Consider the following 24,159-nt stretch of genomic DNA (forward strand, 5'->3'; position numbering starts at 1 on the left):
TCAATTTCAACAAAGGTCACGCAAACCCACTTAATAAACTTGCTTAATGAAATCGTGTTTTTTAATATTTGTTTTCTATTTCATAAAAGCAATTTAATCATTATCACTAATATTTTGCTTGTTTAGGCCTATTTCATGCACATTTCTCTGTTTCTGGGGGATCTGGCAACTCATGCGTGTGTATGTCACTTTAAGGGAAAGTTGAAATCACGTGTTTCACTGTAGAAAGTTTGACAAGTTGGTCGATACAAGTCTTCTGTTTTTCCCGCTAGCGAAAACCTTGAACGTCATTGTCTTGTGTCCTCTTTTTCTATTAATAACGAAAGCGGAAACTATCCTGGAGTCGAAGTCTCTTCTATTAGCGACAGTATAAAAACACGCCCAAAACATGGATATCTTTCAGGTAATAAACTAACACCCGTTTGGTTGTCTTCGTCTTTTCCGCTCAGGAAAATCGATTGAAGGATTTCGTCTTTATTCTATCCATTTACAGAAAGTCATGTCGGGTTTTAGTCTGGATTTGGGACCTGTGAAAGAGCCACTGGGATTTATCCGAATCCTGGAATGGGTGAGTGAATTTCTGCGATCATTCAACAGATCCAAATGTCACATTGTATATCTTTGAAGAAACTTTCATAATGACAATTGATACATTGTTGCAAATGTCTTTAAACACACTATTATGCGATCATATCCATGCACCTTTTACACATGATGATTAAAGTTCGTTTCAGTCACATATGGTGCTGTTGTTTTGTCAATAAGGGGCAACACCCATGTCAAATGGACCAGTATATTGATCCATCTATACATATACGCATCTTTACATGTGTTATCTGATAATGATTGTGCTGTAGAAATCTTCTGAAGCATACAAATGCATGCAAATTTATACAAGTCCTGCCTTGCACAGTGTCTCTTGAGAATGAAATGTTGTTTACATTGCCAACGGTAGCAACCAAGATAGTCCTGTTTGCTACATGCCCATTAAGGGGCTCCTATGGTGGACTTTAGACTAATACTACATTATGCCACTGCAAACACTGGAAAATCTAGGCTATAAAGGCTATAAAACACACCTACCTGCAGGGTTCTCTGCCTGATGTGGGTAACTAGGCCTCGGCTCACTCTCTGGAGGTCATTAACCTACTAAGAAATCAGGCTGGATATGAAATTAACTTTTTTGGATTCAGTCTGATCTGATTTACGTGCTATCAAGTGAAGTTTTGATGATCTAGAAAAGAGTTATAATAGATTGTAGGATGTATAAACTTTCTTCGGAAGGGCATCTCCACTACTTTTGCATGGCTTGCGAGCTAAATATATATTTGTTTGTCCTCAATTTAGTAGTAAACTAGACTGAAATTCAATCCAGTTGGTCAGATTATAGTTTAGAAGTCCGGAAGTAGAAGCTAACTTCCACAAATTTCAGTGTATATATGTGACACGATACCTGCGTAAACACAGACGTAAATATCCGACAGCGCTGACACTAGCCAAGATCATTTTTAGAAGTGATGTTGTATGTACAGAAAAGAATCCCAGCTGCTGTTGCTGAAATAGCATGTAGTTTATTATATATTCACTAACAGATTGACCAGGGCATGCAGGTGCATTGCTCCTTTAAAGTTGGCATGAAACGGAAGTTACAATAGTCGTTCCTTTACTCGGTAATCCATGTCAGAGTAAAACCGCTTCTCGAAGAAGAAAAAAAATGACGATCTCATGTGAGTGACAGGTTGTCCCGTCCTGGCACCAGTAAACGCATCATCAGATAAGACGATAGTGATGGGAAGTCTCATACTTTTCTGCGTACTGGTTCTTTTGGACCGTTTGTTTCAATGAACCGGTTCAAAAAAACGATTTTATAATACGTAATCATGCATTGATATCACATTTACGCAATGCTATTATTAAAGCACACAGTAATGATGTGAAACACAGATGTTTTACATCTATAATGAATAAATTAGTGGGTATGTTCACACTAGGGCTGTAACGATTTGACCAAAAATAAAAACCTCGATTAATTGAACATTTTACCTCGATTACCTTTTTTTTTTTTTTTTTTTGCTTTCCATTTTTTGCCCTCATAAGGTTTTTGAGTAAGTTCATGATAAGGTTTTTACTGTAAATATTTTCTACTATTAAAGGTGGAATTTTTTTTTCTAATGAAAAAGTGCATTTCTTTGTGATTTTAAAATACTTGAAGGAAACAGTTGACTTTCAGCAGTTATTGTCTATGGGGCAGATTTCTGCTTGTTGTACATCAGATCCAGATAAATCAACACAGTAGGCCTACATTACATTTATTTGAATGCATTTAAGGGTAACTTCAGTGATTTAGCATTAGGCTTTGTATCCGTAGAAACCCGGTAGTATATTCAAATTATGGTACTTTCCCCCCCTCATATCCCCCTGAGACGAGAGAATTATGCATTTTATTTCTGGAAAAAATCCTCAGATGACGCAAATATCGTCATTTTACGTAGGGCTGCTCGATTATGGAAAAAATCATAATCACGATTATTTTGGTCAATATTGAAATCACGATTATGTAACACGATTATTTCACATGACTTTGGGAATGTGTTGTATTTATTAAAAATACACCTTTCAACAATTCAATTGAAATTGTAACATTTGTTGTACTTTTTGAACTATTAAAATAAATAATATAACATGTATTCGAATCAAAGTATAAAAGTATTCACGTAAAAATGATAACCACAAATAAATAAGATCAACAATATGGTTCGGCTATGCTTTTCATGTACGTCTAACATTAGTTTTCAGGTACAGAAATGTATCAAATGTAAAATAACATTGCATATTTGAGTGCATAAATTAAAGATTAATCCTATTAAACTTACAAAAGCTATTCAATCAAGAGCGGTGAGTGATGTCCTTGTCTTTTGTTGTTTGACATTAAACAGACAGCAGTAAAGGCTACTGCCCCTTTAAGACCTCGCGTCTTCTTTATCGACTGTATAAAGTTCACTTAAGGCATATACAGACTACGTCTGCTAAGATACTCATCAAGATGGACATGTTGACATACGTTTTGTGTGAGTTTGTCCGTTTAAGAGCAAGACTTGAAAGAGAACTCAATATTTGCGCGCTGAGAGACGTGTGCGCGCTCTCGGATGAACGCACAGAGACACATTTTCTCACAGCGCGCGCGGCTTCTCATTCTAAACCTAAACCCTAAAGCACTAAACCCGCGTGATGACGGTGAAAACGACTGGTCATATTCGAAAATATGGCAGCACTCGCAATCTCGCATGCATTGAACAAAGTTTACAAAGAGAGAATTATTTGAAAAATATGAAGGAAAAAAAGGACGTTTACACGGCTCCCCTGCTCTCGTCAGTTTTTGTTTCTTTATTAGATTGTCATAGGTCACTCTGTTTAATTTTCAAGTGGTTAAACAAATTCGTGGTGTTCCCTTGCGTCACAGCCACTGCCATGTAGCAAATCTTAGCATGTTTCTGCTCGTCGTCTGATTCCTCGAAGCCAAACTGTTCCCAGACAACGGAGTTGGTTTTGCCTTTTTTGCTCACCAAACGCTGCTGTAACTGCCCTCCTTCTGCAATCTTTACTCGCGCAGAGTTTTTAAATTCCAGCGGATGATATGCACACGAGACTCACGACCTGAGAGAGATTTGTGGGTTCGGGAGGGGCGGATGTGCGCGTGCGCGTTTCATTCAGAACGCAAGGCAAAATAATCGTTTTTTCTCGATTGTACTATTTTGGTGATCGTTGGGAGGCAAAATCGAAATCGAAATCGAAATTCGATTAATTGCACAGCCCTAATTTTACGTCATTGGAGGATTTTTTTTAGCCAGAGGCCAAAGACTACAGCCACTAGATGGAGCTGTTCCGCATGTTATCAACCCTCCCATAGGGGAGAGATCTCACTCACAGAATGTAAGACACAGACGGCCGTACGGACAATCATAATGGAGTGGTGCAGAGTAAAGTGAGTGTTTCAACTTTTCAATTAATTCCTGTGATAGTTTAGCTTCCATATGCGATCTGAAAGCATGCCAGACTGGTGCTTAACGTTACCTCAGCTCTGCTCAGCTCTTCGTGATGAATGAAATCTGACTCCTGCTGCGTCTGACTTTCGTTCGGCTCACTCACACTTTATTGAAAAGACACGTTCAGTTTTTAATTGTAGTGTTTATTCTCTAACAGAACAAAATGATTGTATTGCTATGAAGATCAAAACGACGGTGTACGGAGTGGCCTCGTAGGGCAGCGAAGCAAGTGCATTCTGGGAGTTGTTGTCTTTCATCCACATGAGACTAAAATACATTTTCAGAAAAAAACAGGACATAATGTCACAAGATGCGAGCCTAAAAAGGACAGAATGCTCAAGTACACCTGTTTTTTCCTCATCAATTGTCACGATGTTGCCCATCACAGTTCGGTACAGGCGTCAGAACCACGTCTCCTCGCAGAAGATCTTCGTTTGTGTGTGTGATGGAGGGATTTCTGTCGCTGTTTTGATGCTTTTACACATTTTATAAACTCTTCACGAATTCTCAGCTGGTCAAAATACCATCATATATAGGCTACGCACATACAATGAGTGCATTTGTCCCAGAACACAGCCTTGTTTCGGATGTACCGTAAGTTCTGTCACGTAATAAACTCAATAAAAGCCGACTGATCAGGTTGTGAACACATCCCGTTTTTTTTTTTTTTTACGATACCGGTGCCAAACCGATACTTTTAAAACGGTACCGGTGCCTGAACCGATACTTTAAAAAAAAAAGAGCCACAAAACGACGGTGGATGACATTAAACAATGGCTTTTTATTATTTATTTATTTTTTATTCTTTAAATTGAAAAATTTATTAAAAGTTTAAAGTATACTTAAATATATAAATATAAATAGATACAAAACTTTACACAGTTAAACCTAAGCCACCTAACCCAACTACAATTGGCCTAATTTAACACAAAATAAGTTACAGTACTACTAATAACAGCAAAGTGTTTTGTCATTTAAAACCCTTTATAATGATCATGTTAGTCAATCTATAATGCGCAATGGGCGCTGCCATTTTAGTTTGCGCCTCAGAGAATCGGATCTGTCGGATTTACATCACGTAAATTCATCCACGTCTCACGAAATGCATGAAAGTGAGTGACCGGTGAACTGGGAGAAGAGTAGATTAAACTATATAGTTTACGATATAATGTGTATCTGATATGAATAAAACACATAGTCAAGTTATAACTGTCTGAAAGGATTGTTATTGCCGCTTCTATAGAGTGCCGAAGTAATGACGTCACTTTGTAGGCCAACCCGGAAGTTAGCGGCGCATGGGTTCCCTCGATCAAAAAGCCATTCATTTTCCCCATAGACTTTTGGAAAATCGCAAAAAATAAGATCTGTGTTCAACAAAGAGTTATGACCCTTACACGTTTTGTCTACCAAGATAATCTTTACAAGTTAATCCAAAATGTATACATTTTGAAGCCCAAATAAAGCCGTCAGATATAAAATGCTAACGGTAGGCTATAAACGGACTACAGCACACCATGGTCGGGGATCAACGTCATCATCAAGCTTCCTCAAACTTTATTTAAAAGCACGCTCGCTCATTATGATCTGTGCTGTGTATGAACACTTATCCACTTTTTCATGAGAAATATTGCCCATTCGTTTTTTCCAAAAATGTTAGAAACTAATTTTGTTTATGCGTGCCTCTCTGAGATTTATCTTTTGTTAACGTTTTTTCAGACAATATGATTATCACTGTGATAACATTAAATGACATGAAACACAACCCAGTCTCTTTTTGTTAAATGCAAGTTTATGTATGATCAATAATACAAAACGTATAATAAGCTACACATGAAATAAAGCAAACAATTCAGTCAAACATTCAAAGTCAGTGCTAGTCGGCTAACTTACAACGGTAACGTACAGTTATAGCCTAAAAATGAACAAGTAATGAAACTTATCTTTGCACTCAGCCTAAACGATTTGCCAGGGAACAAATTATAGATCCATGAGAGCAAATATGGGCCGTTAAATCTCCACAAGACTAATTATAGCTGGAGACGCCACAGAGACATCAGAGCCAGCGGCAGACGGTAGAAGGACTAGCCGAGGAAAGTCAACTCTCGCCGGCTAAACAAGCGCTGACCGCCGCTGACTCACTGGAGCTCACAACTCCGATAACACCAGATAAAATGTTTAAATAGGCACTCTTCTTATAAATAAACCACAGATTTGAGCTTTAAACAACTACATTATCGACTGAAAAAGTCTTAAAACTAAGTTTTGTCACACATTAACAGTAGATTTTAACACAAAAAGACGTGTAAACACAGCCCATGTCAGTCATTTCTCAACGAGACAAACATGTGAAGAGAGCAAACTCCAAATGTTCAAGCATCCAACTTTGCGCGAATAGCGCGATTTATTCACGCCACATAAGTTCTTCATTCTTAGGCTGAAACGCGGGCTAGTGAGAGATTGCCTGTTTGTCACGATGACGTCTAAAGTCCCCGCCAAAGGATGTAGTCCCTTTTAGCAACTTGTTAGCAACCATCGTTTTTAAGACACAATAAAGTCTTAAAAAATCACAAGCAGGTTATAACTAGTGTGTTTTATGTCATAGATTAAAACGTGAAAATATATAGAGGCTTTGTTAACCACAGACCTTATTTCAGGCGATTTAGCAAAAACCCATTCAAAAAACCCATAGACTTTAGGGCGAGGGAACCCATAGGGCTAAAATGCTAACTCACTTCCGCGTTTTGGCCTACAAAGTGACGTCATTACTTCGGCACTCTATAGACATCAGTGTGTGTTTTTGATAGTACTTATGTACATTTAAATGTCTGAAACCTAAAATAAATATTATGTGGTTGGAAACACTGAATAGTTGTGATATGTGACGAGTGCTGTCTCTGGCTCGGTGCCAGCCAAAGCGCGAAAGCATGTTTGAATTTAAGTGACGCCGAAATTTGTGTTCTGATTCGGTCCGGTTACATACCGGTTATATAGGTATGGCACCGGGTTTCGGTACCGGGTTTCGGGGGGGGTGTCAAACGAACCAAGCAAACTGAACTACAAGTATGAACACACCCTTAATCACTTACCTTTTTACATAAACCATGAAAAACCATAAAAAAACCCTTGTATCAGCAGCTCATCGGTACTTTGTCCGAACTGTTTCCTCTTTTCAGAGTACTGGTGACTCAAGAACTGTTGTAACCATTAACCGACTCTTAAACTGTTATCAGTATTGTACTGCTGTTGACTTGAAAACTACTGCCATCAGATCACTGCTATATTTCCAATGCGTTTTATTTGTTATACTTTATGCTTTTCAAAAATCAAAAACTTACATTTTGCCCCCTTTATGAAACCCTTGGCAGACAGATCTCAGCATGTCTGACATATCCGTACACTTCTCAGTTCAGTGTAATGTTGGATTAACTGGAACGCTGAATGAGTTGGCAAAAACCGGCCTTATAGGATCATGTACTCCTGGATATTGGCTCATTTCAAGGTGGAGTGAGTGTCAGGCCCTGTGTACACCTGGTATTAAGATGCATTTTGGTTGATTTGATCACAAGTAGGCGAGGGAGATATTCCCGTTTACACCTGGTGTTTTGTCTACACATGTCTCCTTTGTCCACTTTCAACCACTTTTGTCCTGATTTCTTCAAGGGGAGGGTCTATGGGTGCATAAATGTATGTGTTTTTTCAGATCTTTGGATCCAATGGTCAAAATAAGCTCGCCCAATTTACATATGAACATGCCTGGAGACGATAGAAAAACATACATATAGCAACAGCTTTCGTTTCTGTTCTGACAGCTGCAAGACAACGCCGAGTTAAAGACCTGGGGCCTATACCATGAAACCGGTTTAGCTGGCTAGCCAGATATGTTTAAGCTTAGTTTGTGCCAATCCTGGGTTTTTGGTACCATTAAAGTGGTTTGGCTTTTAGCCGTGTTCATCTCCATAGTAACTTACTCTCCACGGCTAACCTGCTCCAGGGCAGGTTATGTTCTGGATAAGACATCTCAAACTGAAATTGGACCAATCAGCTGTGAGCAAAGTGACACGCCTCTGATGCAATAAAGTCACTCCCTCTGTTTCTATCCAAATTAAAGGTCACTATAGCAAATGTTTTTTAAAGACTAACGCATCTGGCTTTTAACAATGCTTATTTATAATAATAATACTTTTGAATGATTTAGATATAATTTATGTAATTATACCCGTATATATTTTAGTTAATCAATCATTAATAGGCACTTAGTTAAAATTAATATTAATAGCCTATATAAAGGTCATACAAATAAGCTTTAAAATCAATAAATAAAGCTATAAAAATGACTACATGTGATCTTAAATGTTCAATTCTCTCTATATATCAACTAAACTAACTTCATAACTTTTACTTGCATTGACGTATAAGATATTTCTTTAAGTTATCCTCTTTCATAGACAGCTCTTTTCTTCCTGTCTATTTGTTTAAATTCTTAATATTTTTCAATCATGTAATATTCTGCAGAAGAGAGAAATGAATCTCAGTTTCACTGATCCACAGCATATGATTGGCTGTTCACTACTGATGTCACAGCTAAACTCCTAAACTCAGGATCAAAGCTGATGATCAGCATCATGGGACCAACAAAGCCTGAATAGATTGGTTTGGTTTTGTCAACTCAAAACTAATCCTGTAACCCTGAGTTTGTTAAACTACCATCATGGTACAGGCCCCTGCACTCCGGCGGGACCCAACACAGAGTGCGATGAGGCACTAGATTTGATGGCCGAGTGCGGGCGGTACTTGTGTGTGTGTGTGTGTGTGTGTGTGTGTGTGTGTGTGGGGGGGGGGGGGGGGGGGTTGTGGGAGAATAAAACGATTCATGGGACTCCCATAAAATAGAAATGTCTAAAAATAAAACATCTAAAAACAAATAAATTGTTATTCATCTATTGCACAAAAGCAAGCAACAAGAACAACTAAAACAAAATAAAAATGATGTACAGGCACAAGCATAGGCAGAGTTTCTATTTATAACATGTTTTTGCTTCATTGTGCAATGTTGCCAACCACGGACATGATGTTGATTTCTAGAACGCAATGGCCAATCAGATGCATTTAAGATAGAATCCACTCACCGCTCAAAGTGAGTTTTTGTTCAGTGCTGATTTCTGTATTATCCTGAGATTATAACAAGGAAAATGTGTAGACATTATGAAAGATTCATTGTGCAGACAGCTTCATTGATTATAATGGAGCTTTCTGAACTGAGTTGTCAGCTTTTTAGTCATTATTAAAGCTACACTGTAACTTTTTTAGTTTATTCTTCGCTAAAAACACTTAGTTCTTTCAAAAATATATGTGCTCATTAATGTATATTTACTTCTTTCAAGTAATAAAGTATTCTCGTAAGTTTATAATATGCCATTGAAAATACATACGGGTAAGGGGTTCGAATGCCGGTCGCCATGTTGCCCCTCCATCTTGAAAGTACATTAGCCAAAGAGGAACATACCCGTAAATTCAAGCTTCGCCTTTCGCGTTTTAACACTCGATGGCACCGTGTCGAATGTGGACGAGGTCGAACTGGAAGCCATGTTAATCTTGGACTAAATCGGCCACCGTAGGAGTTAAAACGAAATCGGAATTGAGAGGAACAGAAACTAATATTCACTGGATGGTCATATACCTTTTCACCGCTAGATGGGGGAAAATATCACACAGTTTAGCTTTAAGGGAGTGCACTTTGCGCACATTCTGCCATGCCAAACCATGCACGCGCTTGCTTTTGTTAAATTCATCCATTTCATGGATGTACAGAAAAAATATATATTTATACTTGGGGGCGGGACAAAACATGAATGTTGTGAGCAGGAAAAGGTACCGTATATTTTTGCGGGAGCGTAACTGAATGTCCCGCGCAGGTCTCTACTGTGAGTGTGTGTTAGAAATAAGGAATGGTGAGAGTGCTTGTTACGTTTTTCATCTTCAAACCAAACTTTTTTTAGCCTTCAGCCAACAGAGTTTAAATGTCGTCTGGCTAACGCGCTTCCATACTGTTTACGCCTCTTTTGTGGCTGAACACATTTGACCACATGAGCGTCGACACTGCGAAAGCAATCTGGTTGAATGCATTTTCGACTACCTCTGGTCAAAAGTGGACAAGCTCAAAACGTTTTAGACCAGTTTACACCTCTATTTAGCGCCGTCACTTGTGATCTGATCGAACAAAATGCATCTTAATACCGGATGTAAACAGTGCCTCAGGCATGTCCGAAAGTGAGTTTTGAGAAGAGATATCACTGCAAAAGGGAGGGGAAATTATTTTGATTTAAAGATTACGAGGGCACATGCATTTAAAAAATAATGATGTGCACGGATAAATAATTTATAATAAATACTGCAATATTCAATGAAAAAACAAGAATTGTCCATTTTGATTGCATGGAGATTTTAAATGTTTCTTAGCAACATTTTTTTTTTCTCACCTTTCAGGTCTACGTCTCTTTCGCTTTTGCCAGACCCTTTGTAAACATTTGCACTTTGCACACAATTTTGCCTTGTCTTTGCAAGTCATTATAATGGCGAACATGCAAGGTGGTAGACAGAAGAAAAGGTGCAATTTAACACTATTAATCTGTTGTTTTTAGGTCCTTTGTATGCAGGTGATGGAATTTCAGCTTAATCCAGGTGTCGTTTACAAGTGGGGGCACATTTCCTCACAAACTCATTTGAAATAATCCCAGAAAACAAAACCCCACAGAGCAACATAATTTGTGTGCGTAAGGTGTAAATGAAGCTGTTATTTGTTACATTTATATAGCGCTTTTCTAGGCACTCAAAGCGCTTTACATATAGAAGGGGGAATCTCCTCAACCACCACCAACTCTCTTTAGGTTATCTCTTTAGGTTAGAGATTACACTTGGAGATCTAGACAAGCTGAATTGGAAGGAGGAAATGATTTGGAGCTTCTTTAAGGTGTAACCGTCTGGCGTTGTGTAAAAGTGCTTGGATGTGGAGGAGGATATGGCTTCTATGCATTCATAAGCATTTTTTCTCAAGAATGTCCTGAATTGCAAAAAAATCAAAGGAAACAGGCGGTTTGACACATTATTTACTTGTAAAACAAGAATGTCAGCCACTCCCTTACAAAAATCAGCATGTGTCTGCAGTGATGTTTTTGCTTTTAACAACCACAACCCAGTCTCCCAGTAATAGTAAAACAATGGAAAGGAAGTATTGGTCGCTAACAGGTATATCGACCTCTGATCATGTTGACGACGGCCCTGGCAGGGACTGTTCATTCACACAAAGACACTCTTTAATAGTCACTTGCTGTGTGTAGGTGTGCATTCTAGTGTGAACGTGGCATCGGCCCACCATGTGGTTCTGTTTGGTGCCAGGCACCCTTAGATGCTCGCTGTGCTTCTCTGTGCCAAGCACCTGCACCACACGCTGACCAGGAATGAAGCCAGAGTCTTGGCGGGGTGAAGATCACACACCCACTCTTCAGAATGCGGAGTGATTTTCATGGCAGCAAAAATCAGGCTATTTTTAGGGGCAATACAGACCAATGTGTCTCAGAGGATCAGATATCTGGTTAAATGAAAGAAGAAAACAATCTAGACTCTGTTGGAAAATAGCCTGTAAGTCTGTTCAGATTTATCTTGTTTTTCACTTCAAACATCTGGCATTTTCTGTGAATTATATAAAAGCTGTCAAGAAATGTCTGTCATGTTTCAAAAATGGAATTCTATTTATATTTTTCATATTTAGAATAATTATATAAAATATATGAATTCACACAAAATATATTTTTCTTAAAGAAAATTAGACCTATTTTTAGGACCATTGTAATATTTTGCACTGTGACATTTAAGTGTTAGTGATTTTTAAGTGGTTTTGTCATATTTATAAGTTTATCTCTCTATTTTATTTCAGTTTTATTCAGCACCTCAGCTTAAATCAGAAATATTGTCTTGGCAACTAACATAAAACAATTTTTTTTTTTTAAATGTAAGTTTTTCATCTACTATTTATATTTTAATTTGTTTTATTTTATTTAAAGGTAAAGTTTACCCAAAACATTTTTATTGTCCCATAATTTACTCACCCTCAAGCCATCCTAGGTGTATAAGACATTCTTCTTTCAGACGAATACAAACAGAGTTATATAAAAAAAATGTCCAGGCTCTTCCAAGCTTTATAATGGCAGTAAATGGCAGCCCGAAAAAGTGCATCCATCCATTTTAAAATAATCCACACGGCTCCAGGAGGTTAATAAAGGCCTTCTGAAGTGAAGCAATGGGTTTGTGTAAGAAAAATTTACATTTTTAGAATTTCATAAAATAAAATATCTAGCTTCCGGCGGACCGCCTTCTGTTCTCAACTTATAAAGAAAGTGTACCGCCTTACGCTGCCATTCACTACCATTATAAAGCTTGGATTAGCCAGGACATTTTTTAATATAACTTGTCATGTCATATACACCTAGGATGACTTGAGGGTGAGTAAATCATGGGCTAATTTTCATTTTTGGGTGAACTATCCTTTTTAAGTTGATGAAAATTATTTTGATTCGTTTTAGTTAACAAAAACAACAGCATTGTTCCTCATTTATACATTTTATGTCCACCATTTTAAACGGCAGCATTTTGAAAATATTCAAAATATTCAAAATTGACCATGACAGAAGTTATGCATCATCCCACTATTGTTTTTTCTGTAACCGCAACTGCTTCTCAGAAGATCCTTGTAAAACGGGGTTCCACCGAGACACTTCAGTGATCAAACAATCCTTGGAATTCTTTAATATATAGCTAAAATGTAAAAGAAAGGTTGAACTTTAACTTGCTTGGTTTGAATATTTGTTTCGTTTCCACTGACTCAAGCTGCGAGTAGAGCTGTCGTAAAGGTAAAATTAAAAGTCTGTCATTTTACAGAAACAAAATGAGAGTGAGAAAATAATGACAGGGTGAATGATCGTTTTGAGCATTTTCCCATTATTTCTTCACAAAATGCTTAATCCAAGATTCAAAGTGTTCTTCTGTTTTACAGCATGGCTCTTAAAATGTTATCTTTGTCATGATTGCTATGAATCCTGTCACTTTATTTTTTTTACAGCAAAACCTTCGAAATAGGGGGAAAGACTGGCTCTTAGAGCACTGAAAAAATTGCCAGCAGTCTATAAATCAGAGCTGTGCTACTGTAGTTATTCTCACAAATGTCTGCAGAAGCCACTTCCTGTGTGGAAGTGGGCCGTTTGTAAAAGGAAAGTAGCGAACCACACGGCAGGATATGTGTGAGTCAGCAAGGGGAAAAGTCAGAGAAGGATCAAGCACCCAATCCATTTCACTCTCATTTATCATTTCAAATCATCACTGACAACTGGTTTAAACTAATGTTGAATTCTTGTTTTTGAAGTCTTATTTTTGCATATGATTGGGCTGCATCTATTACTTTTGTTTCAGAAAATTACACCTTGATTTCTTAAATAAACCAATTTTTAAGTCCAGATCCTATACTAGTGCTTAAAGTAGAATTCGAATATGTATATTTATAATGATCATACATGAAATGCTTGCACAAAATTGCTGAAAATAAACAGATGTCTTATTATCATGATTGTTGTGTTTTCAGATTTTCACCATTTGTGCCTTTGCCACCACTGGGGGTTATGTCGGATCCACTGTGGTAAATATTAATTGTGGAGCTAAACCAGATGAGATTCCTGCTCATTTTGGATATCCTTTCAGGTAAAACAACCACATTTCTAAATTTTTTTTAAAAAAGTATAATTTTTTCAGTGTGAAAACTTTTCTGTCCAGCTGTAAGTCATGAGTAATGAGTAAGCCATTTGTATTTTGTAGAGATGCGCCGATGCTAAATTTCTCTGCTGATACCAATAGTCGATTGTTTAGACTGAAATCTGCCAATATCAATACAGAGTAATGCTGTAAACTATACAGGGACCCTCTCATTTGGTACATTACTATAATATTAGATGTTAAAATGAACAACGGAGCTATTATATTCTACTGGTATTTATTTTCAGATATAATAATTAAACTGCTGCTCGATTGCACATAAGGTAGCTTTCATGATGAATTTATTAAAGCGTACATGTATAATTAACAGTAAATCCGCTCCTCTCTAGTGTATTTTTATAGCTAACTACTGAAATGTGAACATTGGATAACTTTCCTGAGGTAAATGCAAAGTTAAGTGACATTGTTCACAAGCCGATTTATTGACGTCTTTCGGCCGTTGAAACACTTAAGCGATTACATGAGACATGATTCAAGTTGTACTGTATCTTTCAACATATCTTTTGGTGTTTCATGCATATCTTTTCGTGCTATAACTTGTATTAAAGTGGAATGCTTGACCGGAGGTGCTACAGTGATCTGTTACGTTACAGCAATTTTGTGATAAAGTGGACAGAATTTGAAAGTTGAGGCTTTGTTTCTTATCACAGGTGACAAAGCTCTTTGACATTATTGGATGGGAGGTGCGCTAGAAAAAATGTTTGAATGTAAAACCGTGACAACCCTGGCTTGAACTACGGGTGATTCATAGGGTCAAATAGAGCCTGTTTTTATGTTGCAATTCAACATGAGCTTTTCTTCACACACAGTATGATGTGTAGTTCAGACTGCCCGATTTTAGCCCCGATTTTTGACTCGCCGAGCCCAAAATGCCCAAAATCATAGGCTCGTGCACGCAAGTGACAATCACGCAGTGTGAATGATCAAAGAGGCGATCAGAGAGAATCGGCGATGAGTCGTCGACGCCCGTGAGATATTTGGCTGCTAAATATCTGGACCTGTCGGCGATTCAAACTCCTGCTGTGTGAAACGAGTTCTGACTGAAAATGACATCTGCGATGACCGGCAGCCAATGGGACAGCAAAATACAGGACAGCGGGAGGTTCGGGGAGGAGTTATAGACCAGAATATCAGTATCATGATCATTTGCTTGACCAGTGAAAAGAGCAATGATCCGACGAGTTTGAAAATCGTGCAGTCTGAACTCGGCACGAGTTGCAGTCTGAACACATTTTTCTGCCCCATTTTGATTGACAGAATATAATCGTCCCTGTAATCATTTAAATATAATAGTCGATAGAGAACATACTTGCTTTTATCGGCCAATTCCGATTACTGGCAGATACATCGGTGCATCTCTTGGATTTTGCTTAACATACAAAACTTGTTAAACATGTGACTTCCACTTATCAGGCTCCCAAGTCATCCATATGATATTAATCATTGCAATGGGACCAAGAACGTGACCTACCTGCAGGGAGATTTCTCCTCCTCGGCTGAGTTCTTCGTCTCTGTGGGCGTCTTGGGCTTCCTGTATTGTACTTTCACCCTCATCCTGTACTTGGGCTACCAGCAGGTTTACAGGGAGTCTAACCGTGGCCCCACCATTGTGAGTCATAAATCAATTCATTTTTTATTTGAAACATTATGAGTGATTGTGAGCATATAAATGATTACGTTTGTCCAATTATGTCTTGAAAATCAGTGTTCTTATTTTGTTTGATTTTTTTGTATGTACTTGTCATGAATCAATCAGAATCAAAAGTAAGACATTAAGGGGTGGTTCACCCAAAAAAAAAAGAAAATTCTGTCATTAATTACTCACCCTCATGTCATTCCAAACCCATAAGACCTCGTTTATCTTCGGAACGCAAATGAAGAGCTCTCTGACCCCTCCATAGGCAGCAACATCATTGCAACTTTCAAGGTCCAGAAAGGTAGTAAAGACATCGTTAAAATAGTCCATGTGACTACAGTGGTTTAACCTCAATGTTATGAAGCGATGAGAGAACTTTTTGTGCACAAAAACAAACAAAAACAAACGACTTTATTCAACAATCTCTTCTCTTCCCTGTAACTCTTATGCTATTCACTTTGTTGGGCTATTCACAAAGTACAGCGCTTCAGCGTTTTTACGGCAAAACGCCAGCTCACTATTCATCAAAAATATCGTACTTTGTGTTCCGAAGATGAACAACGGTGTGGGAATAGGGCTGCACGATTTTGGGAAAATATCTAATTGCGATTATTCTGGTTAAAATTGTGATTGCGATTTATTATTATTTATTTTTTTACAAATGAAAAGTGTGTGTATATAACATTTTGTGTTTATATATTAATATGGCTAATAATTATTATTATCATTATCATTATTATTAGGGATGCACCGGTTGACCGGCCAAAAATCGGAACCGGACGGTTTTCTTTGTATTCTTCTGCCGATTTTTCCGGAAGTGCGCTCGCGTGCACATACGCCTATATTGCAATCATTCGCGAACATGTCACTGTTGCAAACGGAAACTGGAGAACTGAGGGAAGAGACGAGATACGCTGAAGGGAATGAAGAGCCGCTTTCCTGCGCGAGCTGAAGTTGCGCGAGCTTACCTCTCCGCGCCCTGCACAAGCGTAGATAGTGAGCGTTTGTTCAGTTGGATCGGATGAGAACGAAACAACCACTAACTTGTGACAAAGCCGAAAAACTTCTTTTTGTAGCCTAAAGAAGAACATGCATGCACTTTTGAAATGAAATACTATCAGTTCTGTAGCCCAGTGTTTCCCAACCGGGGTGCCGCGCCACGTATGTTCGCTGCCGTATGTTCGAATATGACCAGTCATTTTCGCCGTCATCACCCGGGTGTAGTGCCAGAAGACGCAAATGAGAAGTCGCGCGCGCTGTGAGAAAATGTATCTCTGTGCACTCATCCGAAAGCACACACACGTCTCACAGTGCGCAAATATTGAGTTCTCTTTCAAGTCTTGCTCTTGAACGGACAAACTCACACAAAAAGTATGTCAACATGTCCATCTTGATGAGTATTCTAGCAGACTTAGTCTGTGTATGCCTTTAGTAAACTTTATACAGTCGAGAAAGACGACACATATCCGAGCATTAGGTCTTAAAGGGGCAGTAGCCTTTACTGCTGTCTGTTTAATGTCAAACAACAGACAAGGACATCACTCACCGCTCTTGATTGAATAGCTTTTGTAAGTTTAATAGGATTAATCTTTAATTTATACAGTCAAATATGCAATGTTATTTTACATTTGATCAATTTCTGTACCTAAAAACTAATGTTAGACGTAGGCCTACCTGAAAAACCTGAAAAGCATAGTTTATTTTATTAGTATCTTTGCTCAATAGTATTTATTTGTGCTGCTGCTTGTATTTAAATTATTTGTTCTTATTATTTTTTTTATTTTTATTTGACAGTATAGTCCTTTTTTCCCTGAACATAGCAAATACTGAACCGTACCGAAACCGTGAACCTAAAACCGTGATACAAACCGAACCGTGAGCAAACTGTACCGTTACACCCCTAGCGTAACGTATGTGAGGGGGTGCCATAAAATGGAGAACATTTTCAAAGGATGCCATGACTGAAAAAAGGTTGGGAAAACACTGCTGTAGCCTATAGGAAGATCATTTTCATTTTACCTTAAAATTACATCGACTTAATTTGATTTAAAAAGCACCTGCTGTAGCATCTTAGTTTTTTTTCTTTGCGCTAAACATTATTTGATTTAACATTTTGGATCAATTATATACTTTGGTTTTATTTAATTTCACTGGTAAAGACTTTTTTTCTTTACACTGAATTTAAAAACAAATGCTGATTTAAGTAACATCTTTGTTTGGATTGCAGAATATGCAGTTGTTGCCTTTAATTTCACCTTTCAGCCTTTTAATTTCCAATTAAATTTCCTGTTAATTTCAGATTGCGGACTTGTTTTCATTAGCCAAAAGCCAATTTAGCCTGTTAAATACCAAATAAACATCTTGTTCATGTATACTTTCATTCTTTTATTCTTTAAAAAAAAATAAAAAATTCGGGAATCGGAATCGGCCAGTTTTCTTGAAAAAAAAATCGGTATCGGAATCGGCCATGTAAAATCATGATCGGTGCATCACTAATTATTATTGCTAAATAAAAACAAGAAATGTATATTACAATAACATTTTCATTATTAACATTTTAAAATGGCATTTAAGAATAAATATTACAGTATAATAATAATATTTACATTTTACAGAAAACTTATTTTACAAAAAAAATTATGGGTTACCTGTTAATATGCAGACAGCCTATGACTAGAAATCATTAGAAAGGTCTAAGGATTTATTGTCAAAAATGATTATTATAATAAAAATCTGTGCTTTTTATCTGTGATATCAATTTCTTAAAGTCTGTCTTTAATATGAAATATGAGCCTCTTATGCATCCACTGTGGGGATTAAAACTCCTATACATTGAAGAAAAACTTATGGATTGTCATATACATTTATTAAGTATTATTTAGCGTATTTTCTACCCAAAAGTTTAATTCATACTGGAGGCCAGAGGGCGCCCTCGAGCAGAAACTCCAAATTTTCCTCAGAGAAGTAATAGTTTTCAGGAAATCCCCATGGAAAATCCCTAATGTGAAGCTTGCGCTCTAGGCTGAATAAAACGAAGATAGAAACGCTTTGACTGATTAAACATGAAGATAATACTTCTGCGACAAGATATGGTGTATTTGAGTTTTTCAACTTCAAGCCTTCTCTTGTATTTTCTTAATAATAAAGCATTCAGTGCTGATTGACATTCTGTGATCAGAAGCCACATCAGCTCGACTGACGATATGAAGTGAGTTAAAACATGTTATTATTTAAACGTTGTATTTTGTTGGACAACAGGTTTATGAACACTTCTCATTACTAGTTAGTGAAGATGTTTGATGTGTGTTGCTTTTTCAAACGCACGTTATAATAAGCGACTCAAATTCGCAGTGCTTTCAGACGGAGCAGCGTTTACTGATCATAGAGCTGCTCTTCACTGACACGCTGGGCATTTATTTATTTCATTAAAGTCGCAGCCTTTGCGCTTTCATAATCGCACATAACCCAAATAGCGATTGCGGTTCGATTTTGATTAATCCTGCAGCCCTAGTGTGGAACAACATCACTTTAAGATTTTGTGACTTTTGTGAATGTGATTGATTTTGCTCAAAATTCACTAATACAATTTTCATAGAAAACAAGTATTCATTGTAAAGGCTGTACTTTTTGGAACCGACACTTCTGTTAAGTGTCCAAGTGTTATTCACATTTTCTCATGTGATTTTTTTCATTTATTTAATTTATTCAATTATTATTAATTTTTTTAAACTGTTGGACTACTTTTGTGCGTTTTGTCCTTTTGACAGCAACTTCTTCTACAATTTCAACGAACAAGGATTGCTATCCCAAACTTTCATCTGTTTCCTCCCCAGGATCTGATTGTGACCGGGATCTTTGCGTTCTTGTGGCTGGTGTGCTCCTCAGCCTGGGGAAAAGGTTTAACAGATGTCAAGTATGCTACTGATCCTGACAGGCTAATCAAGAATTGTTTGCCTGATATATGTGAAATGAAGAGCTACCCTTCTATGGGACGTCTCAATGCCTCTGTGGTAAGGACGATTACTACCTGTTAGTTCTGCTCTCATTTAAAAAAAATATATATATATAAATAAGCCTAGTTAAAGGCACAATATGTAAGATTTTTGGATGAAATATCCAAAAACCACTAGAACAATGTAATATATTTTGTTGACTTGTGTTTGTTTGGCTATCACCAGACCAAGCTCAATTTAAGATGGAACATTGGTCTGGAGAGTCTGCTCTGTATTTTCTACTGCACTAGAGGCGTGATCAACGGGCATAGTTCAAATGACTTTGTACGCAATTGGATAGTCCTTCAGCCTTCAGCATCGACCCATCGTTTCTCTATCCGTCGTCGTGTTAAACCCGCCAATAGTGTGCCAGGTGGATAAGTCACTCTGTGATTGGTTCCTGCAAAAGTGTGACAGAAGCAGTAGAAATGAATGTACAGGTTTCCAGCCTGAGTTGCTGGGCCAAATCAAATCGCCAGCAGATCAGGCTGGGTTTACCCAGTCTAGACTTGTCTACTTACATTATCCCAAATGTTCCAAGAATGTTTAAATACAGAGAAATAAGCAATTTTAAACAGGACATGGACCGTGTCTGTGCGTCACCTATCAATGACATCATTGATAGCATTACCCTCAAATGTTTTTTGTTTATTTGTTTTATTTTGTAGAAACCATTGAAACGCCAAAGGCACTTTAATATATTATGTGTTTTATTAGACAGGTGAGCAACTGTTTGGATACATTCATCGACAGAAAACAAATCATTGTTATAGCTCAACACAGTTAGTCTTATTGTTTAAATCTCATTTTCATGATTTACTGTGAGTACCATGTTTTACCATGCCTAATATCGACCTAGCTTACTGCAGTTTGCAACAAGTGTCTCATAGCATCTGCCGAGCGAACGCAGAGTAGCATTATAACATAACTTTCAGCACACTCAAATAATGTATCTAATATGATAAAGCAGCACTGCGTTACCCCACATACGCATGACCTGAAAAAAGTGCTCGCCTGCGGTATAATAAAAGCTCCGCAAAATCCAGGCGTCATCAAGCTACGCCTTTGTTTTGAATAAGTGGCCTCAATCAAACATTGCTGTCATTTGAGGCAGATCTGTTTTTACTACTTTTTAGTTTTGCACACACCTACACATTGACCATGACAGACAGTCTTACTCCATGTGATATAGCTGTATATTTGATTAAATTTGGGTAACTGTTTAACCCTGTAAAGCCTGCTGTATCATATTTATAAGGTCTCCAAATTATGAACATGATCCAAACTCTGCTGATTGTACACAATCTACTACATGCCTTCTGTCGCCTGATTGATAGTTTATATTTTTTTAGCAAGCAAAACGCCTTTTGATATAATTCTAAAAATGTCCCCCTTCACGTGGATGGTCGGGTGCGTGTGCGTCGCTTACTTGGGGAACACATGGCACCAGGATGCACTATGGGAAGAAGGCAAGCCGGCGGAGGCAGTGATGCTTTGGGCAATGTTCTGCTGGGAAACCTTGGGTCCTGCCATCCATGTGGATGTTACTTTGACACGTGCAACCTACCTAAGCATTGCTGCAGACCATGTACACCCTTTCATGGAAACAGTATTCCCTGTGGGCTGTGGCCTCTTTCAGCAGATAATGCACCTGCCACAAAGCAAAAATGGTTCAGGAATGGTTTGTGGAGCACAACGAGTTTGAGGTGTTGTCTTGGCCTCCAAATTCCCCAGATCTCAATCCAATCGAGCATCTGTGGTATGTGCTGAACAAACAAGTCCGATCCATGGAGGCCCCACCTCACAACTTACAGGACTTAAAGAATCTGCTGCTAACATCTTGATGCCAGAAACCACAGCACACCTTAAGGGGTCTAGTCGAGTCCATGCCTCGACGGGTCAGGGCTGTTTTGACAGAAAAAAGGGGGACCAACACAATATTAGAAATATTATGCCTGATCTGTTATATTCATTTAACTAAGTGCTTAATTATAAATAAGGATTGCTAAACGCCAGACCATTTTGTCTTTAAAAGTCATTTTCTATGCAGTGGCCTTTGATTTGGAGTAGAAACAGGGGGAGTGACTTTATCGCATCAGACTTTGCTCACAGCTGATTGGTCCGATTTTGATTTAAGATCTCTTACCTGGAACATAATCTGCCCAACCACTTTCATGGTGCCTAAAGCCCAGGGTTGGCGCAAGCTAAACTACAACATACCTGGGGCCAGTTGCATAAACTAAGACATCATGTTAAGACGGTGTCTTAAGATCTAGTATGACCCACTAGCAGTTAGGCAAGTGGCATTCAGTCTTACTTTTCGTATCGAATTAGGCCAGTCTATGTTTTTATGTAACTGATTTTAAAAAGTTATGAACAGTCTTAAAGAAAAAAATGTATGTCTAACTTGTAAGACTAGTCTTAACGGTTTATGCAACCGGCCCCAGGTAACCATCTAAACCCACTTCATGGTATAGGCCCCTGGTTGTTTGGTTAAAGTTAGCTAAAATACTTACACCACGATTAAGAACTAATCTCAATGACCTGTAGGAGAAAAGTGTGGTTCATTGTGATGGCATTGTCCTTCTTCTACTAGTAATTTATTTGTAAGCAGAAATGAGCAGTTGAAGCAGCACTAAAAGTATCTTTCTCTTTTCTGTATCTTCTAGCTTTTTGGATTCCTAAACCTGATATTGTGGGCAGGGAACTGCTGGTTCATCTACAAGGAGACTCCGTTTCATAAGCCAACCAATCCGCCACCCAACGCAGAAGAAGGAGTTTCCACCTCCTAAATAGACCAGACGGCCTCCTTCCTCTCCTTTCCATCCGTTCATCAAGCAGAGGACATCATCGTTTGTTCATGCAAAAGCTTTGTGTCTAGCTTCATGCATTGCAATTCACTACATTATAAATGCTCTAAGCGGAATTCATCATTTCTTTATGGATTTTTTTATTTTAGTGTCTGTTTGACGGCACTGTCAGATGATTATTTTGTCAAGCAGGTCGTCTGAAGCAAAGCAAAAAATAAACCAAATTTTATTCGATAAGTAGCATTTCTATTGCAGCTTACATGGCAACTTGTGTTCTAGGCTATTGAGGTTTTTCTTTATATTATTATTTAATCTAATTTGGTATAAAGATGACCTGCTTCTCAATAACTCTAAATATCCACTACAATCAGACATCTTGAGAAACAGAAGCTCTTATGTGAGCACTTAAAACACTAGCACACTAATGTCTAGCTCTAGACATTTAAATTGTGTCTTCACCTGTAGTTTTTAAAAACTATTTATTGGTTTAAGTGCCTTTTCATTTACGTTCACGATACGATGTTTTTGCACACCCAAAACACCTTTGACAACTAAGTCAGAAAAGGGCAAACTGAAAACAAAGTCATCTTGGTTTCAGCCATAAAGCCTCTGATATTTAGTCTATAACCTTTATTACATCCTTGTGTGAATTCTCTGAATTTTTGAAGTGGTATTTGGTAATAAATTACTACACCAAAGGCCATATTTCATTTGCTATCAGGAAAAATGTTAACTATTCAACACTAGTCATCGTTTTAACAGGAGGAAACACTTGTTTAGTCATTTTTCTACTGTTCAGAGTAGTAATGTTGTCATTATTTGTATTTGGCTGTTTGACTTGACACTGTAAATGAAGCATCTGTATCACATGGGTTGATGTGTGTATTTACAGAAAGAACATTTAATTTTGTGCGTCTGTGGCATGTTTTACCATCTTATGTTTTACAGAAAAATACATTTGTGAGGATTGCATTCAGTTTAATCCTAAAATATTGAATAACTGATTTATCTGTGTTCATCTTATGTTCTGTTGAAAATGTATTGGTATTTGTTTCATTTTAAATTGGCAACTTTTTTTATATTGGTAAGCAGTTGTTTTAATCGTAAGATTAACTTTCAAATTAATATTCACTGCCAAATCTAATTTTTTTAATTCAATTACCTGGTATGTCAACATAGCTAGAAAAAGACCTAAACACATTAAATTACTAATATAAATTATTATAGTTGTGATTAAAGGGGGAGAAGTTCAAAGTGCCATCTAAATAATCACATATTGTCTAATTTTTGTCCTGGAGCAATCCTCAATTTTGGTTGTGACTTTTGGTAAATATAGACCTACATTTTTGTTGTTGTGTTTTTGTATCTCTATGCTAAGTTCAGAAGGAAAATCTCCACAAAGGCTGTTTGCAGTTTTCGTTAGTATTAAAAGAGGAGAGCTGTAAATATTGGTTCGTGTTTTATTTCCAAAAGGCTACTGTTTATACATAACCACTGGATGGCGGTATTGTAAACTCCAATAAATCCATCAAATTAAATCACACTCAAACAAAATCACATTACACGAGAACGATAAACGTGTGTGAATTTGAATCCAGTACTAACTAGAATACCAACGATTTTAGTATTTATTTTTGTTTCGCATGTGGTTAGTCGTCACGACACAATAAAAGTTCGTGTTTTTACATTTATTAACAAAGTGCAATATTTCTATTCAATTTCAGTTTAATGAACCCTAATTGAATGACAAATCTGTACATTTGCATTGCTAATTTGAATCTGTGTACAGTAAAAATTGTGAAATACGTCGAAATGAAAGTAAAACAAGCAAGGATGCAAATAAAATAAATAATTAAAAACGA

The 24,159-nt window shown here is 37.5% G+C and overlaps 1 protein-coding gene across 1 annotated transcript; it reads left to right on the plus strand.

The window, feature by feature from the left end:
* Positions 1–187: 187 nt before the first annotated feature.
* sypl2a (synaptophysin-like 2a) lies at positions 188–23,990 on the plus strand. Its single transcript, XM_079844320.1, has 6 exons — positions 188–403; positions 494–568; positions 13,672–13,787; positions 15,273–15,468; positions 19,329–19,505; positions 22,157–23,990. The coding sequence occupies exons 1-6, from the start codon at positions 389–391 to the stop codon at positions 22,277–22,279; spliced, it is 702 nt and encodes a 233-aa protein (XP_079700446.1). The 5' UTR covers positions 188–388; the 3' UTR covers positions 22,280–23,990.
* The last annotated feature ends 169 nt before the right edge of the window (positions 23,991–24,159 follow it).

This window comes from Gobio gobio (genome assembly GCF_949357685.1).
Source record: "Gobio gobio genome assembly, chromosome: 19".
Lineage (NCBI taxonomy): Eukaryota > Metazoa > Chordata > Actinopteri > Cypriniformes > Gobionidae > Gobio > Gobio gobio.

Excerpts from the sequence above, each read along its gene's own strand:
- sypl2a (XM_079844320.1), top strand. Across the intron at positions 569-13,671 it reads TTATCCGAATCCTGGAATGG|ATTTTCACCATTTGTGCCTT; the intron begins GTGAGTGAATTT and ends TTGTGTTTTCAG. Across the intron at positions 13,788-15,272 it reads CATTTTGGATATCCTTTCAG|GCTCCCAAGTCATCCATATG; the intron begins GTAAAACAACCA and ends TCCACTTATCAG.